Source organism: Hyperolius riggenbachi, chromosome 3 (assembly GCF_040937935.1).
Source record: "Hyperolius riggenbachi isolate aHypRig1 chromosome 3, aHypRig1.pri, whole genome shotgun sequence".
Classification (NCBI taxonomy): domain Eukaryota; kingdom Metazoa; phylum Chordata; class Amphibia; order Anura; family Hyperoliidae; genus Hyperolius; species Hyperolius riggenbachi.
This window is the reverse complement of record NC_090648.1, coordinates 469,019,069-469,037,487: the sequence shown is the minus strand read 5'-3', so window position 1 is coordinate 469,037,487 and position 18,419 is coordinate 469,019,069. Positions and strand designations below refer to the sequence as shown.

General features: G+C 44.6%; 1 protein-coding gene across 6 annotated transcripts in view; it reads left to right on the top strand.

Annotated features, from left to right (window-relative positions):
- Positions 1-18,419, top strand: part of SOX5 (SRY-box transcription factor 5) — a 369,889-nt gene that overhangs the window by 160,205 nt on the left and 191,265 nt on the right. The window contains exon 1 of one of the 6 annotated variants that reach the window (XM_068277991.1): positions 16,816-16,968. The exons of 4 other annotated variants lie outside the window; for them this stretch is intronic. In XM_068277991.1, coding sequence (XP_068134092.1) covers positions 16,881-16,968 — 88 coding nt within the window. In that variant the 5' untranslated portion in view covers positions 16,816-16,880. Of the gene's footprint in view, positions 1-16,815; positions 17,015-18,419 lie in introns of those variants that run through there. One more of the 6 variants, XM_068277992.1, reaches the window with a different exon arrangement.

Sequence of the window (18,419 nt, the reverse complement as noted above, 5' to 3'; positions counted from 1 at the left end):
ATCTAGTAGGGGCTGGAAGGTGTAAGGGCCCGTTTCCACTAGTGCGGTGCGAATCACCGGGATTCCACCGCTGACGAAATCGCATGCGGATGCGATTCCGCGTGCGTTTTTTGCCGCGATTTCGCATGCGATTTCGCATAGGCAGGGTATATGCGAATTTAACCATGTCACTGCCTGGTTCAATTTGCATTAGTTTTCGTGCGAATTCGCGGCAAAAACCGCATGTGCGTTTTCCCTATTAAATACATAGCCTGCGAATCGCCTGCGTCTGCAGGCCCTACCGTGCAGAAAAATCCTGCACAGAAAAACGCACCAAAAAAGTAACAAGTGGAAACAGTCTCATCCACTTGTATTGGTTATGCGAATCCGCATGCAGACAACGCATGCGGATTCGCTCTAGTGGAAACGGGCCCTAATGGTTAAGGGCTCTGCCTCTGACACAGGAGACCTGGGTTCGAATCTCAGCTCTGCCTGTTCAGTAAGCCAGTAATTCAGTAAGGAGTTCTTTGGGCAAGACTCCCTAACACTGCTACTGCCTACTGAGTGCGCTCTAGTGGCTGCCTCGCAAGCGCTTTGAATCCGACAGAAAAGCGCTATACAAAAAAAGGTATTATTATATTAGTATGCCTGTATTGCCATTGTTTTTGCAATAAATCCTAGCAAGCAGTGCTGGTGCCCCGTCTGCCTTCTTCTTGACAAGGAATCAGTAGAATGGAGCGCAAAAGCAGGGAGCATGTGGCATCGTTCTATTGGGCACACGTGGGTGCTAGTCATGCATGCCCTGTCTAGATGCGCTCAGCCATGCTGGTAGCGCGGCCAGAAGGTGAAGAGGGATACTGCAGGTAAATGGTGGGCTATATAAGCATCTGGGAAGCCTCTGGACCATCCATAAGCTTTCAACTACTGAGATGAGCATCTAACTTTAGTCTCTTTACTCAGTTCAGGTTTGCTTTAGGATAGGTGCACACATAACATAACATGAAAGGCTGCGTTTTATGTCATATGCATATTTTTTTGTGTGCGCTTTTTGTGCGTTTTTGCTGCGATTTTACTGCGTTTTTAGTGCATTTGCGTTTTTAACCGCAGATACATTTTGCGTGCGTTTTAATGCGGTTGCGGTATGCATATACAAAATACATATGCGTTTTACAATTGCGTTTTATGCAAATAACTAGGAAGACAACAGCAAGCGGAAATACATCACAAAACAATTTTTTTTATAAAAAGGCATGAAAAAGGCATACCATTGCGTTTCCATTGACGTTCATTATGTGCGTTTTTGCATATCATGCAACAAAACCAGTGTTTTTGAAAACGCATATGCTTTTTTATATATGTTTTTTTCCTGCGGCCCGTAGACTTCCATTAGCGACAATAACGCAGCGTTTTCTGCAAGGCTAGCGTTTCTGCTAAGTGTGCACCTAGCCTTAACGTTAACCTGTGAATTTTGGGGGGATCTTTCAAAGTCTTCCCCTGTCTTTCTTCACCAAGTCATTCAGCAACGAGGAGTTCCGCAGTGCGCCTGCACGGTATCACAGACCGGCTCGGGCTTCGGTGGAAAAGCCGAGCCTGATCGGGACCGTGCTACTGCGCAGGTGTAGACTGCTTGCACATGCACGGTAACATGGACCTGATCAGGATTGGCTTTTCCACAAAAGCCCAAGTGGGTCCATGCTACTGCACATGCGTGAGCAATGGTTTTGCAGAGGGGACAGCTTGGGAACGGCCCGGTCACTCTGTAGATGTACGTACCCAAATTGGGCACTTTTTTCCCTACAGCTTTGCTTTAAGGTGCCCGTATTTTTTTTTTCTCTGTTTTTATTTTTTACAATTAGTCCCAAACTTATTTTTAATACTTCAGCACTGGTTCTCCTGGCTCTTTCACCTCACAACACATCGGCCCTCAGGCTTTTCAGCCATACTTGTGGCCCGAAGCAATTCGCTTGATGTGGAACTATACATTTTACCATTTCCTTCCAGCTGTGCGCAGAATGTGCTGCGTGGCCACATTATACCTTCTAGAATAAAGACCATTGTCCGGCGGTGCCACCTACTAGTGTTCGCAGTGCGATTAGGCGGTATTGTATGTCCCGCTCTCTGCTCTCCACCTAGAATATAATACCTCTGTTTCCCCCGCGCGATGGAATTGTGCAGCGCAGAGCGTCCCTCAGACTGGGCGTGGGACACCACAGTAACTTGGGTGGTGCCAAGTCTCCTTCCTGGAACACAGGTGGGAGTAGGAATTTGGGGGCACCCTAGAATTATGGAGGGGAGTTTACTGAAAGACGTGGGATTTATTTACCTCAGACATCCAATCAAATGCTGTAGAACTAGAATACTGGATGTTCCTAACTTCTCTACTCTATGATTGGATGTTTGCAGTGAGCGCTGGTTCTCTGATCCATTTCTGTGGTAAATGACTGCTGCTTCCTGTTTCCCAAACTTTCTGTGGTGACAGAAAATACTGCTATTATGTTCTGGTGAATTGCGTGCATGTCGTATGAAATATCACGTTCCGCTTACACACAGTTTCCGAACGACATAATCGTGAAATATTGGTGTGTGTGTGAGAACATTGTTTAATAAACTTTTTGTTACTTTTTGTCAGGTAATGTCATTTGAGCGATGATTTTTCAGTGCGCTATTTATCCAGTTCGCTTTCTTTATGTGCACTGACTGTTATCTATTGTGCGTATGAACCTTTTAAGTGCACCTCCTGATGTGTTAACAGGCAGAGCCCTCTATCTGGTCCCGGTCACGTGAAACAGAGTTCACACTTCAAAGTGGACCTGAACTCAGAACTTCCTCTCCGCTCTAAAAGATAAACAGCATAATAACGAAGGACATTCTTTGTTTTAGCTGATACAAATCCTGCAATAAATCTGCAGTGTGTCTACTTCCTGCTTTCATGGAAGCAGACATAGAGTTAACAACCTTTGTTTACAAATTAGCTGCTCTGCTGTGGTAAAGGAAATTCCTGAGCTGACCCAGCTGAGAGATCAAAGTTCAGTGGTGATTAATCACAGATGAAGAGGAATTAATAGACAGCCTTAACTCTGTAAATACATACAGGGTGCATGTCTCTGTTTTCCTTCTGTTCAGTGCAAAAGTTCAGATCCACTTTAAGCAATACACTGAAGTGGAATATGACCAGTCCCTGTAGCCGCTGACTCTCTCTGGCGAGGGATAAGACAGTCGTTTCTCTTTCGGCCTCCTGTAACAGTTTGCAGACCTCGGATAGCGTTAGCGAGCAGCCGTCTAATTGGTTATTCAATCCCCGACCCCTGTTGACGGCTCAGAGCCAGGGATGCGGCCTGCTCCTGCCAATTCTGTGTGAATGTAGTGAGTGTACTGGGCCGAGGACGGGCATTGGAGCCAGGCTGCTTCCTGTGGGCACCGTTCCACTCTGTCTGCTGCTGGCGATGTGACACAGGTCCTATTGTAGTAGCAGGCAGACTCGGGGATCCCTTGCTGTACAGCGTCTCATTGGCTGTGAGGAGAAGCGGGAGGCACACGGCTGCAGAGAACCACCTGTGGGAAGTGTGACATCACAGGAGCCAGCCGTACACCTCACAGTCCTTTTCGTTTACCACAGCTGTGTAATATATAATTTGACCATAGACTATTCAGTTTTTAATTTTATTTCCAGTTATTTATAAATCTATTCCCTTTATACTTTGGTCGAATAGAACTTTCCACATAGCCCGACTTTAGACATTTATAACATTTTCTGCCTAATCGATTGACATTCATCAATAAAAATCTTTCATATGAATTTCCTATACAATTTATCAAACACAATTCGAACAGTTTGGTTTTATCATGAATGACCATCTTACAGCAAAACTGTGAGGAGCAAAAAAAAAATGAATTAGATACTTACCTCAGGCAAGCCTCCAGATATTCCAGAGGGTTTGTGGACCCTTCTCGTGCTCACCCCTACTGCTTGGGACCCTCTCAAGGACGGGAGGAAGCCTCTGGATTAGGTACACTTTACTGAGACACTGAAGCAAAAAAAAAAAAAGAAGATGATATAATGATTAGTTGTGTAGTACGGATAATTACTAGAACATTAGTAGCATAGAAAATATTCTCATACTTTTATTTTAAAGGAATACTGTAGGGGGGGTCAGGGGAAAATTAGTTGAACTTACCCGGGGCTTCGAACTGTCCCCCGCAGACCTCCTGTGCCCGCGCAGCCACTCACCGATGCTCCGGCCCCGTCTCCAGTTCACATCTGGAATTTCAGACTTTAAAGTCTGAAAGCCACTGCGCCTGCATTGCCATGTCCTCGCACCAGCTGATGTCACCAGGAGCATACTGCACAGGCACAGACCATACTGGGCCTGCACAGTACGCTCCTGGCTACATCAGCGGGAGCGAGGGCACGGCAACACGGGCACAGTGGTTTTCAGACTTTAAAGTCAGAAATTCCAGAAGTGAACCGGAGGCGGGCCAGGGCATCGGTGAGTGGCTGCACGGGCACAGGAGGTCTGCGGGGGACAGTTAGAAGCCCCGGGTAAGTTCCAGCTCATTTTCCCCTGACACGCCCCCCCCCCAGTATTCCTTTAAGTTATATAGTTTTTTAATAACATTGCATCATACTCTAATATTTGCAGTTTACACACTACTCAGCATTCTAAATGATTTTACAGAGCAGGCTAGTGAACTTTTGAACTGCTCTCTGCAGGAAAAAAAAATACAGTTAGAGACACTTGAGATAATAAGCTTCAGAAGACAGAACCAGGGCCGGGCCGAGGCATAGGCTGGAGAGGCTCCAGCCTCAGGGCGCAGTGTAGGAGGGGGCGGAGAATTCATTCAGCTGTCATTCCTAATTGTGTTTGAAGCAGAAAGAAATAAGAAAAGGGGATACATAGCAGTGACTGCAAGCCAGATAACTAGATATTAAGGTGTTGGGGATGTTGGGGGCCCTGTGGCGCCTCTTAGTCTAATAGCAATCCGTGTGTGATGGCTGGGGTGGCAGGGATGGAGGGGCGCACTTTGGTGTCTCAGCCTTGGGTGCTGGAGGACCTTGTCCCGGCTCTGGACAGAACTCTGCGACTTTGAAAGTGGTGGAGCTCAATGGCTCTTTTGCATAGATAACTGGAGTTTCTTAACTCTTCCTGTACTGGAAACAATATTGGACTTATGTCTCTGCTCCTAATGTTTTATTCCTTAGCTGCACTACACATACAAATCATATCATGATTTCTTTAGTGTCTCTTTAAAAGACAACTGATGTGAGAGGAATATGGAGGCTGCCATATTTTTTTTCATTTTAAACAATACTCTTTGCTTGGCTGTCCTGCTGATCCACTGCCTCTAATGCTTTTAGCCATAGCAACTGAACAAGCATGCAGCAGATCAGGTGTTTCTGACTGAAGTCTGACTGGATAGCCACATGCTTGCTTCAGGTGAGTGATTCAGCATAACTGCAGCTAAAGAGACCAGCAGGGCTGCCAGGCAACTGGTTTTGTTTAAAAGGAAATAAACATGGCAGCCTCCATATTTTTCTCACTTCAGTTGTCCTTTAAGGGTCAGCAGGCTGAGAATGCTTTGAAGACATTACCTAGGGATGCCCTAATGTTCCACAGATGTGGTAGTATTGATCCAGGTTGTAATGTGTGTGGCAAGTAATAATAAAATAACATTTGTATAGCGCTTTTCTCCTGTCGTTCCCAAAAAGCTTCAGAGCTGCAGCCACTAAGGTGTGTTCTATAGACCAACCTGTAGTGTTAAGGTGACCATTAACGGTACAATATTTTCCTCAGATGCAATCACTCGATTCGAGTTTTTAAAATTGTACAGAAAACCACGCAGTATGTGGAGTAAATCGATGGAAAACTATTGGATAGTCGATTGGAATAGACAGTTTTTTTGATCCGGATGTTGGATTTTCTAATCGTATCTGGAAAAGGTTTTATTCGACTCTAATCGACCAATTTATGGGGAACAATCAATAATTACTTTCCAATAACTTACAATTCTTCAAATCTGATTGAATAATCTCATCAGAGGAAAATATTGAACTGTTAATGGACAATTTTAGGGATTGTTGCCCAAGGACTCCTTACTAAAAAGTTGCTTCAGTCAGGATTGGAACCCTGGTCCATTTATGGCAGAGGCGGAGGCAGAGGAGTCTGTACACTCTCCAGTCACCAAGTGCAGATGCATCGATTTTCAGTGCACCAGTCGGGATTGGTCCCTTATGGCAGAGGCGGAACCTGTACACTCTCCAGCTGCTCAGTGCAGATGCATCCATTTTCAGTGCACTATTTCTCCAGTTCTGCATACTTTTCAGCTGATGATGTAAATCACAGCATCAGTCTGCTCTCTACACACTGTTTGCCACCACCAGAAGAGGGACAAGGTCCTCCAGCACCCAAGGCTGAGACACCAAAGTGCGCCCCTCCATCCCTCCCACCCCAGCCATCACACACTGATTGCTATTAGACTAAGAGGGCCACAGGGCCCACAACATCCCCAACACCTTAATATCTAGTTATCTGGCTTGCAGTCACTGCTATGTATCCCCTTTTCTTATTTCTTTCTGCTTCATACACAATTAGGAATGACAGCTGAATGAATTGTGCGCCCCCTCCTACACTGCGCTCTGAGGCTGGAGCCTCTCCAGCCTATGCCTCGGCCCGGCCCTGGCCACCACTGATGGAATTGGAAAAGCTCTGATCCGAAGTTGCCATTGAAAAAACGGATTGGTCTTTTGTCCTGTTTCTAAACGATCTTGTGGTGCTACCATTCAGTTTAAAAACAAAACCCAGTGGTTATCTAATGGGATCATTGGACTCAGAAAACAGAGCGCTGTCAACATGCCATTCAGCTGGAGACGGTTATTGTTTTACAGCTAAAGAATAAAGCAAAGTACAGCATTGAGGGAAAACAGAAGGTAATTGCATGTGATCACCTCCCCTTGTCTACGAATGGACCGCTCATAATGCACCTTTTCACAACCGCGGGTGACTCATAATGCCTCTCTTCAGAGCAGCAGGGAAAACCACGGAAATCATTCCTTGCCCCCACTATGAGTGCGATGCACATCCAGACACTGGTTTATAGCACACCAGCAGCGCCTCCTATGCAAAATCATCATTCTGTCTGACGCGCGCCTGTTCCGGTGTATGTTACACTCATCGGTATAAGCTCTGGATTTATAAGGGGCGGGACTTCAGTAAAGAGCTAAAGAAAGTCTAATCAATGAATATGGAATATCTAGCCCAGTGAGTTAAAGGGAACCTGAAGTGAGAAGGATATGGAGGCTGCCATATTCATTGCCTGTTTTACAATACCAGTTGCCTAAACCTGAAGTGAGAGGGATATCAAAGTTGTCCTATGTATTTCCTGTTAAACAATACCAGTTGCCTGGCTGTCCTGCTGATCTTTGGCTGCAGTAGTGTCTGAATCACATACCTGAAACAAGCATACAGGTAATCCAGTCAGACTTCAGTCAGAAACATCTGCTCTGCATGCTTGTTCAGCATCTATGACTAAAAGTATAAAGCCTCAAACGCATTTCCGTTGCCCAACAGGGATCTGTGCTCAATACACAGAAGCAAAAAAAGCTGTGCTCATCCTTACAAGGGCCCAGGATTTCCATGGGAATTGAGGTGCTGAGGGGAGGAGTCAGTTTACATACAATCGTTAAACCTGTGCACTCACAACAGGCTGGAACTCCAGTAATGTTACCTTGAAGGCTGTATGCACTAAATGGAGGATAGTCCCTTCCAAAATGGATTGCATGCAAAACCATTTCTTACTAGACCCTTCCACCAGCGTTGAGCTTTCTCCAAGTCTGTACTGGATCTCTTGGCCGACAGTGCAATGCCATCTCTGTACAGATGCATCCCTAGACACCAGGCTTGCAATGTGTCTGTTGCTATGGGGGGGTAAAGGGTAGAGCAGCGAGTAACGGCGCAGTTTACTGTGGGAAGAACAATGTGCTCGGGTGTTGGGGATCGCTAAAGAACCAGCATGCCGAATCTTCAGCGTACGTTAAGCATCCGCATTACACGTTCTGTTTTTTTTTCTTCTTCTTCAAGATTATGGTAAGAGGCGGTCTTTATCACTGAGTTCAAACCAACAGTAGTGTAGAGGCAGAAGATCAGCAGGACAGTCAGGCAATTTGCATTGTTTAAAAGGAAATAAATAGGGCAGCCTCCATAAACTTCTCACTTGAGGTGGCTGCATAGTGTACTGGTTAAGGGCACCGCCTTTGCTGACCAAGGTTTGAATCCTGGCTAGAGCCAGTACCTATTCAGTAAGGAATTCAAGGCAAGACTCCCTAACACTGCAGGGTGGCCTCCTGAGCGTGTCCCAGTGGCTGCAGCTCTTGAGTACTTTGAGTCCAACAGGAGAAAAACGCTATACAAATGTTCAGATTATTATTATTAGATGTCCTTTAATTTGCACAAAATTCTTTCAAACGAATCAATTGACATGTCAAAACAATTTGGTGGATTTTATTGAAAGGATTCTGTTGCGTTTGATAAGCTGAAGACCTATGAGTCTCCTGCTTGGGGGAAGTTTATGGACCGGAAATGTTTGGGTCAGTAGTTCACTGGAAGGTTTAATCAGAGCTGGAAATGCTGAGCCATGTATGATTAAATTTAGCCTTGAATTGTTTAATGGGAAACTCTTGAAAAATGTTTTAGCTCTGTTTTAAATAAATTAAATGAAAATAATAACATACAGTAAATAAAATAGGTATTGCTAGATTGAATGCACAGCCCTGAGCTTATGCATAGTAGCCAGCAGGGGGCATGCTCACGCTGGTAGCTCACACTGTAGAGTGGATCTCTGGACCAGGGGAAGACAGGTAAGTATAACTAGTTTTATACTACTCTATAGAGATGCCCTTCAACTGACAACACTTGTGCAGTGCATGGTGGGATTGTTCAGTCATCATCAAGACTCTAAACTATTAAGTCATGTGACATAATACTGTAGCTTTCACTGCATGTAGCTCTGACTAGTCCCAAGCCAACACCCCAATCACAACTTGCCCATCTACCATTTCTCAAAGACATGCGCACCTATAAGAAATCTGAGCGACAGTTGATTGAATGCAAAAGCCATGAAATCTCAATATAACTGAACCAAATAACATACTGCTTTCACTTATCACAATTTTGAATATGAAGGATCACATGATCTCATCACACTATATTAGCTCACTACTGGTTCTGACCAATCATGTGACTGTGCAGGTTGCCGTCTATAAAACGGCTGAATAATCATGTGACCGATATGAGTTACCACCTTTCTGTCTCAGTGATCACATGACTTTATCATGATACCTGCCTGCATATCCCTGATAAGTGTGAGGTTGCCGTGGGAAACATACAGTACATTCTGGAAGATGGGTGTAATCAGTTCTGTGGCTAATCGCGCCCGCAATGTAATAACAGCACAACTTAATCGGTTTTCTTCAGACCCCCAGAAAGGCATAACTCACCAGGAGGTGACTTGATTCCAGACCCCCCCCCCCACCCACTTTACTCTTTATAGTTTTGTTGCAGCAACCTCAACATTTAATGATTTCACTTCTAGTTTTCAGTAAAAGGAAAATGAGTCACTTCAGTGTCCAGAGCTAAAAGACAAAAGGCCCTTTCTATAGCCGGAGGAAGGGGGGGGGGATCAGCAGTGGGGCTTCACAGGGCTGCAAGACTGAAACCCTCATCAAATGTCTGCTAAATAGTGTCACCAGCGTTTGCCAACCACCCCAAAATCTGCCCTCCTTCTTTTTCTTTCTCAATCTGATTTTTATTAACCGCCTTCACTAATTATTTTTTATTTAGGGACTTTCCAGCCTATATAAATAAAGCTCTATTTATTCCATAAAGTCAGCATGTTAAAAGAAACCTGCACTGACAGAGCAGTATGGGGGGCAGCTAGTTACCTGGTCATTGGGCTAATCTCAAGGATTCGCTACTACCCCGGAACTAGTGCGGACATTTCTTTTTTTTCTGCCTGAAAGAGTTTAACTTTACAGGTATGCAAGTGACAGTTTCTCTCCAGTCAGGACTTAGTCTAACTATAGGTAACCCTGAGGACCCGTTTCCACTGCGCGCCCGTTGTCCGCATGCGGATTCACATAGCCAATACAAGTGGATGGGCCTGTTTCCACTTGTCCGTATTGCAGAGCGTGTTTGTGTGCGGGGAAAATCTGCATGGCAGAGCCGTCAGAATTCGCTCCCCGCACACCGCAATGCGAATCGCATACAATGTATTTAATAGGGAAATCGCATGCGGTTTTGGCAAGCTGTTTTTCCCACGATTTCGCATAGGAAGCAATGTTAATTTACGCAGGCAGTGACATGGTTAAAATTGCATACATACTACCCTATGCGAAATCGCGTGAAAAAAAGCATGCAAAATCGCACCCGCATTTCCGGCGATTCCGCACCGCACAAGTGGAAACGGGCCCTGACTGATGAGGAATTACAGTCCTAAAACTCTTTCCTGGCAGAGACCAGCTTCAAGGGGAAGGGGGGTGTATAAAAATGGTCAATAGTTCATATATTTTAGCTCTGGAACACTTGAAAGACTGTGTCATTAAACAGAAACAATAAGACATTGAAGCTGGTTTCCCACTAGTGAGGTGCACGGATCATGTGCACTGCAGAGTTTGTTGCGGGCTTGCAGCGATTTTGCCATTTCCGTTGCACCGCATCACAATAGTGTGTAAGTCCTCATAGGTTTACATTGCCTTTGCGACAAGCTGCAGCAGGGGAGAGTATTGCGGCGATAAGTTTGTAAACCTAAAATTAAACTGTTGGATATCTTAAAAAAAGTTATTTTTAGGAGTAGGAGGATAGATACATATTGTTTAGCTCGTCAGTTTATTTTTACCCCAGGTTCACTTAAAGGTCTTGGTTGTTTCTTGTATTATAAGAACTTAGCAAAACCATTCTTTCTAAGTTTTTTTTTTTTTTTTTTTTGGCCCTTTTACAACATCGATTTGGTAAATCTGTACAACCAAGAGTATATGGTGTGTGTTAAGCCTTTTGCTGGGAATACACCATAAGTTTTTTCAGCAGATAGATAGTTTGATAGATAATTTCCGACATGTCCGATCTTATTTTCGATCTTATTTTCTGATCGATTTCTCATAGAAGTGAATGAAAATTGATAAGAAAATCAATCAGAAAATCAATCGAAAATAAGATCGGACAGTAAATCGACTGAAAAATCTCATCGTGTATTCCCAGCATAAAGGGGCCTATACACTTAACGATTTTCCCGCCGATATACAGCAGATTCGATCACTGTGATCGAATCTGCTGTGAAATCATTGCGTAAATGCTGACTGAACGATCGATTTCCGTCCGAAATCAATCGTTCCCGTCAATCCGTCCGTGCGGAAGATTTCGCTCGATCGCCAGCCGGTCGGGAGTGCGTCGATAGCGGCGTTCCAATGACTGACGCAATACAGCGGAGATGCATTACCTGCTCCGCCGGTGCGTGTCCCCGCTGTCACCGCTGCTCCTTCTCCGCTGGGCTCCAGCAGGCTTCACTCCTTCCTGTCCCGATAGGAAGTTTAAACAGCAGAGCGCCCTCTACTGTTTAAACTTCCCCCAGCAGGAAGTAAAGTGAAGCTGGAGCCCAAAGAAGAGAAGAGACAGCGGAGACCGGGGGACTCGCGCCGGCCGGATCAGGTAATGTATGCAGGGGGGGCGGCGGCAGCTTCACAGATTGTGAATCAGTTTCATAGTGATATCGATTCACAATCTGTTTGCAGTAAAGGCAGCCATACGCTCCCTCTGTGATCAGATTTGATCAGAGAGGGATCTATCTGTTGGTCGATCTGATGGCAAACCGACCAGTGTATGGCCACTTTAAGAGTGCGTTTGAAGATTTCAGGGCTTAGAAACTTGATGCTTTTTGCAGACCAGTCTAAAACATTCATATAATTTATTTTACCTCAAAAGGGCTCACCATCTCCCTACCATAGTTTCAGGACAATATGGGGAAACCAGTTGACCTACCAGTATGTTTTTGGATTGTTGGAAAAATCCGGAGCTCCTATAGGAAACTCATAAAAACTAGGGGAAAACATACAAAATCTGTGCAAGCATTGTCCTGACTGGGATTCCAGCCTAGGGCAGTGAAGCGAGCGTGCTAACCACTTAGCCACTGGGCCGCCCTATGGCATTACTGCAAGATAGAAGTTATGCTGGACAGTCAACCTTGGGAATAAATCTTCTGCCCTGTTTAGCTGGAATTGTTCCCGCCTTTGAGTTTTAGATTGAACAGCCCACCTTGAGATTCAGAACATCCACACTGCCTTAGGAGAGACCCTTCTCCATTTGTTGACTTCTCTGTAAAATAATATAAATTTAAAAACAATCTAGCAGGGTGAGGGAAAGGTATTGGATGCAGCAGGTGCGCAGGTCTGTGAATTTGGGAAAGCAGAGTGCTTAGATCCACCATAAGGTAGTTTATCTCTGCAGCTTCTAGAAAAACTGAAGTATCATTTCTGGGGGGAGTGATCCTTTATAATATGTCATGCCACAGCAGAACTTTGCAGTAGGACTGATATTTTTTTTGAGCACCTAAATTTCTCATCCCAGGAATGAGTTATTTATCACGGTGTTATGGCAGCGGTGAACTGCATGCCATTATGGGTCAGTGTCTGCTAGGCGTGTGGACACACACACATAATCGTATTGTGTGCCGTACAGCTGGGTCACCATGGCGTCTCAGGGGTTAAAGTAAAGCTGCGAAGGTGCCATTTGTCCTGCTGTTTGCACAGTTCTCTGGAATGTGGCAGGACAGTCTCAGCCATAAGAGGCTTTCTGCTCCCTCTGTGTGTCTATATCCAGCACAAAGGCTTTCTATTCTGCAGGCCCAGAGAGGCCGCAGGCCGTAGAATGACTGCACACAGGAGGGACTGTGCCTGGCCATTTCCACAAAGCTTACCCAAGAAACCATAACCCAACCCATCCAATTCATTTATTTCAAGTGGGTCTGAGGCAGAATTCACTACTGTTAGACACACTTGGTTGGGGGGGGGTGTGCATACTATTACCCTCTGTACCCTAATTCTTACTTGAACCCTCCCCTATTTATGCCTAACACTACCCACCCCCACCTTCTCCTAACCCAAACCACCCCCACCATCTCTTAACAATTACCACCCACCCACTCACCGCTCTTTTGCACCACAGTGTAGCCTAAGATTGGGGAACTAATGCACTCAGCATGCCCAGTGTTCCTGATGCCATTTTTCAAGGGTGCCTCTGGTGCCCGCTATTTTTATTGGATTCCCCGCGACCGGTATTTACCTATTTGAATATGGGCACCTGTGGTGTTGCCCAAATTTCCAAGCACCCTTCTCAACCAAATTGTCTGTTTTGACGCAGGCATTGTAACCAGTGCGTCATGCCCGCTGTGGAGCCCCAATGAGGACTTCACGTTGTCACGTAGTCTAGGGAGCAATTTTTTAGGGAGAAGCCAATTAACTTATCTGAAAACCTACCTCTTCAGTCTGGCATTCATGAACATCTGACTATCTCCTCTGTAACACAACCCAGCCTGCAACCCTGTATTAATCTGAGACACAACTATGCGCTTTGAGTCCTATGGGAGAAAAGCGCTTTACAAATGTTATTGTATTGTATTGTATTGTATGTTTTTGCGATACGGGAGGAAACCCACACAGATATAGGGAGAACGTGCAGACTCCATGCAGATAGTGCCCTGACTGGGATGAGGTATCCATGGAGGACCTAGGAACCTACAACAAGAAATCTAGATTACAAAAAGACTGAAAAGATTCAAAATTGCACTGAGACACATCACATAGATGTTATTGTTTGTGTTTTTCCATGGTCTTTTGAAGTACAGACAATAGCGGATTACTCAAACGCTTGCATAGTTCATGAATTGTACAGTCAGGAACATCCAACAATACAAGCACGTAAGTGCATACATAGTTAATGCGTAGTACAATAGGAACACCCAACAATACAAATGCTTATTGTTTTGTTTGAACCAGTGCTGGGAAGCAAAGGCGAGAAACAATAGAGGGCGGGCCCTGCCATTGCCAGCTTACACTCTGTAGGGGAGAGAGCGAAAACACCAGGTGAGATGAAAAACTTGTAGCAGAGGAGGTAGCTGGAACAGGAGCCAAATGTGGATCATTACAGACTTGGACAGCCTATGTGCTTGTCTGAACGCTTGAAGCTTCCGAGGCTCAGAGCATAACTGACTTGGTGAAAGTTTCAAAGGAGGGGTGAGGCTTGTGAGAAGTCTTGGATACAGGAGTGTGAGAAGATTCGAGTAGACGATAGGAGAGCTTCATGTGCAGAGTAAAGTTTTCGCCTGGGATGGTACCTGGAGATGAGTCAAGAAATGTTAAGGGCCTTGGAAGCAATAATGAATGCAGTTTTCTGTCTGGGGCAGAGGGGGTGGCTGGCCCTAAGGAAAGAGGAAATTTTCTTCCTGTTTTGTTTATCCTTAAATGAAATGGGCTCTTATATCGCATGGGGCTTTCGTGGATAAATTGGCAGATTCAGTCAACTGAAATATTTTAATGTATGACTGTCTTAGGGATCACGACCAATAGGCAGTGATCCGTACAGATCTAACCATTCAGTAAAACAGATATTGTACAAGGAAAAAGATCTACCCCCACAAGAATGAGCTTAGATATTAATTGAAAATGTATTAAAGAGGCCCCACACAAAGTTTAAAAACATTTAATAAAAAGATTAAAAAACAGCGGGAGGCAGTGGCAATAGACTGTATGGATCTTAGAGCCATACATACTGCTTCATATATCCACAAAGTAATATCTATAATAAGGATAATCCAAGTCAGCTGCTTTGTATCTGTATGTCCTTCTGTCCCGCACACGCCCCCTCCTGCCCTGCCCCGCTCTGATTGGCTGTGGCACTGGGTCCATCTGCCGCGCTGTGGTTGGCCGCGCCACTGATTGGATGGCATTGAAGTGCGGCAGTATGGTGAGCGGGAGGTCCAGTCTCGGCCCCTCAGCATAGCGTGTGCCACCAGCTACCCTAGTAAATAAATAAATAAATAAATAGCAAAATCTTAGAGCAATGTATGTATCCAAAAAGTAAGATAACTAAATAGCGACATTTATATTATACAATGAAGTTGCTTGCTATATTCATGTTGGTTTCAGTTTGTTCTTGAAATTGCTTGTTATTTTCATGTTAGCTTAAATGTTCTCTTGAAATTATCAAGCTTTCTCCTAGAAGAAAATGTTTCATCTTTTCTTTAAGATAACTTTTTAGCACTCTACAAATGAAAAAGTTCTAAGTAAGTGAAAAAAGTAGTTAAAATCATTCTGAGTATTTTCTTTCTTGCTGGTGGATTAAAGGGAATTTCATTGATGAGGTGTGATAATATAGCCTAGAAGAAAAACTAAATTGAAGAAAGGCCACACTGGACTTGATTCAGGATTGTGGCCACTGTCTGCATAAGCTTCTCTCACAATATTTTTTTTAAAGAAGACCTTCTTAAGATGTCATTCGATGAAGCACTGAGTAGGAATAACATTTGTAATTTGTACTTTTTCTGAAATCTAAAAATATCACTTAGGAGAAAACTTTGGAGAAAAAGTAAATTGAATGAAGCCCCTCTTTTCTTATCAAGCCTGATGGTTTTGAGTGGTCAGCATTCAATGTGATGGGGGGGGGGGGGGGGGGGGCTGACTGTTGAGCGACTTGGGGGTTCCATCATTTAGTATTTCCAGGCATCAGTTTGTTCCACAATGTGGTCCTTTGGTTCACATCCCAGGATCTTGATGTCCCAGGAGTCTGGAATCTCATTGTTTTTTGAATCTGGTGTTCTGAGCATTCAGCAAGATTGGGGGCTGCTCCGATTTATTAAGTGAAAAAGTTTGACTTTCCAGGTACTCTATAAAGTGGGAACCTGATTGTTTAGTGATGGAAGGGGCCTATTGCTCAGCGATTGTATTGGTCGAAGTATTTAGAAAAAAAAAATTTGGTTCTGCTGGTTCAAGTCTGCAAGTCTCAATGTTCCTATTCTGTGAGTCCAAAGTCTTTATGGCTAAGCGAATCTGGGCCTCAGTGATATGGACGTTCTGATCCTCATCAGTAACAACAGTTAAAAAGTCCATACTCACAGCAAGATTTCATGTGTCAAAATGACAGATGAACTATCGTCCAACCGACATTGTGTAACTAAAAAAAGCGATAAACGCCAGCACAGACAGGCGTCGTACGACGAAGCTTGTGCTTTTTAAAATTCCGTCATGTCAGATCAAATCCTTCAAAGTCCCCCATGTGTACAGATTTTGAACGATCTTTCCACTAAAGTCTATGAACTTCGCCCTGCATCCTTCTTCGTCTAACGATCCTACTGTCGGTATAATATCCTTGCGGTCTATTGCCGTTGTCCACATCTCATCGGTGAAGATCTTTAGTATAAAGATCGTGGAAGACTTCATTCATCGGCAGTTTCCAGTAATTCAGTCTTGCATTAGGTACTTAGCTTAAAACTAATTTCCAATTCTGTAGTGTCCCTCAAAAAAAAGGACAGAGCTCGGCAAACCATTTGTCGCCCTCTTTCACTTGTCGCTGCGGCCGGATGAGCGATCCGAACCATTGTTACCAGCCTGACGGCACCTGTTGCTGAGAGACAGCTGTCACAAGAGGGTTAAAAAAAGGGCTGCAACAATTAAGGGCATAATGTGCAGAGTACTGTCAGTACAGCTGCAGGGGGACATGATATGGGCAGGAGAGGTAGCAGAGTCCCCCTCCTCCTCCTCCTCCCTCTCCTCCTCCTGCTCATCGGCCTCCCCTCCCCCTCCCCTCCAGCCACAGGGTCCTCTCCCTGACTGGAGCACATTGTCAACTCCAGGGAAACTTGCAGGCATGTCAGACGAGGAGAGGATCGGGCCAACGTGTGCCGTTCTGCGCGAGCCCAGCGCCACACCGCTCTTGGATTACGGCAAGAGTAAAGGTCGCCCTCCCTTCTCTATCTATGTCGTTGTTCGGCCCCGGCCACCGTAAGCCCCGTTTCTGTCCCCTGTTTTTGTGTCTGTGTGCTTGTGTCATGGGAAATGCAAGGCAGCGAGTGAGCTCTTCCTGGCTGCGTCGCACTCGGCGGAGACTTGGCAAAGCGACAAAACTGGACGCACTCAGAAACAAACTCTGCTTTTTTTTTTTATTCGCTGGGTCGGGAATTCTGTTGCTTTTTCTCTCTCTCTCTCTCTCTCTCTCTCGCGTTAGTGACGCTGTTGGATCCCTGTGTCACTTGGTTGGGATCAGCGTATGAAATTCATTGAGTTATTGAAGACCGGCGCTGCCGCGTAACCCCTTTCAGCACTCTCACGCTGTCGGCAATCCGCACGGGGCTAGTTTAAAGGTGACATCTGTCAACTGCCAAACGGGCAAAAGCCGTATTGGCGATCCCGTCCTGCAGCTGCCAGCTGAACCGCTCCGAGTGCCGTGTTTGTGTTCTTTTAATTGTTTTCATGGTGCTTATTACGGTGCGACACTTTCCATAGCCCTGAGTCCCTCTCCCGTTATGTGGAGACTTGCTAACGAATAGACAATAACGAGGTTTATTTTGTAATTGTTTCATGAGACTTGCAGGATGTTAAAAAGGTCGGAGGTCCTCATCCATTCCTCCTGTCTGAAGAGTAGATTCAATTTAGAATGGGAAACCACAGTTACTCACTTAAAACTGAATTACGTCAAAACGTCTTCTTCTGTTTGAAGAAGGCAATATTATATTTAGCTGTGTTTTTTAGTAGAGGGCTTTTTGGTCTCTTTTAGCTCTTTATATTCTCCTAGTGGTTCTGGGTCACCATGAGCTGCCTGGGTATTCCTTTTATAGATTGTCATTCTCGTTTGCAGTCACGTGAAGATCTGAGTGGGCAACTCTTGGCAGTTCCATCAGCATCTCTGTGATATGAGGATCATATGGAACTAATATAATCTAGGACAACCATCCAATGTTTGCAGTGATAAAGTGGGTGCTGCTTTCTTTTACCCTGGGTGTCCCATTGATTTCAGAAGCAATGAGATAGGTTAGTTTGAGACTAGAGTTAATGCTAGGTATGGTTGGAGCTAGGGGCAATGTAAAGGTAAGAGCTAGGCATACCAAAGGGGTGTTAAAATAATTGTTTTTTATGAGGAATAAGGTCAGTCTTAAGATTAATTATTGAATTTTAATACAAATTTGATGTGATCCACTTTATCATGCTGCTAAAACTTTGCAACCCAACTTTGTCACATCAGGTTTGCCAGCAGTGAAAATTAATGTGTATAGTTCTTAGTGAGCCCCTGTCCTTACAGATGTGTTTGTGTAAGTTCATGATTGTCCATACAGATTGCAGTGTGTGTGGTGATTGGTATTTTGGCTGCGCAATGTCTGGATATTCTTGTAAACGTCTACATATTGTGAGA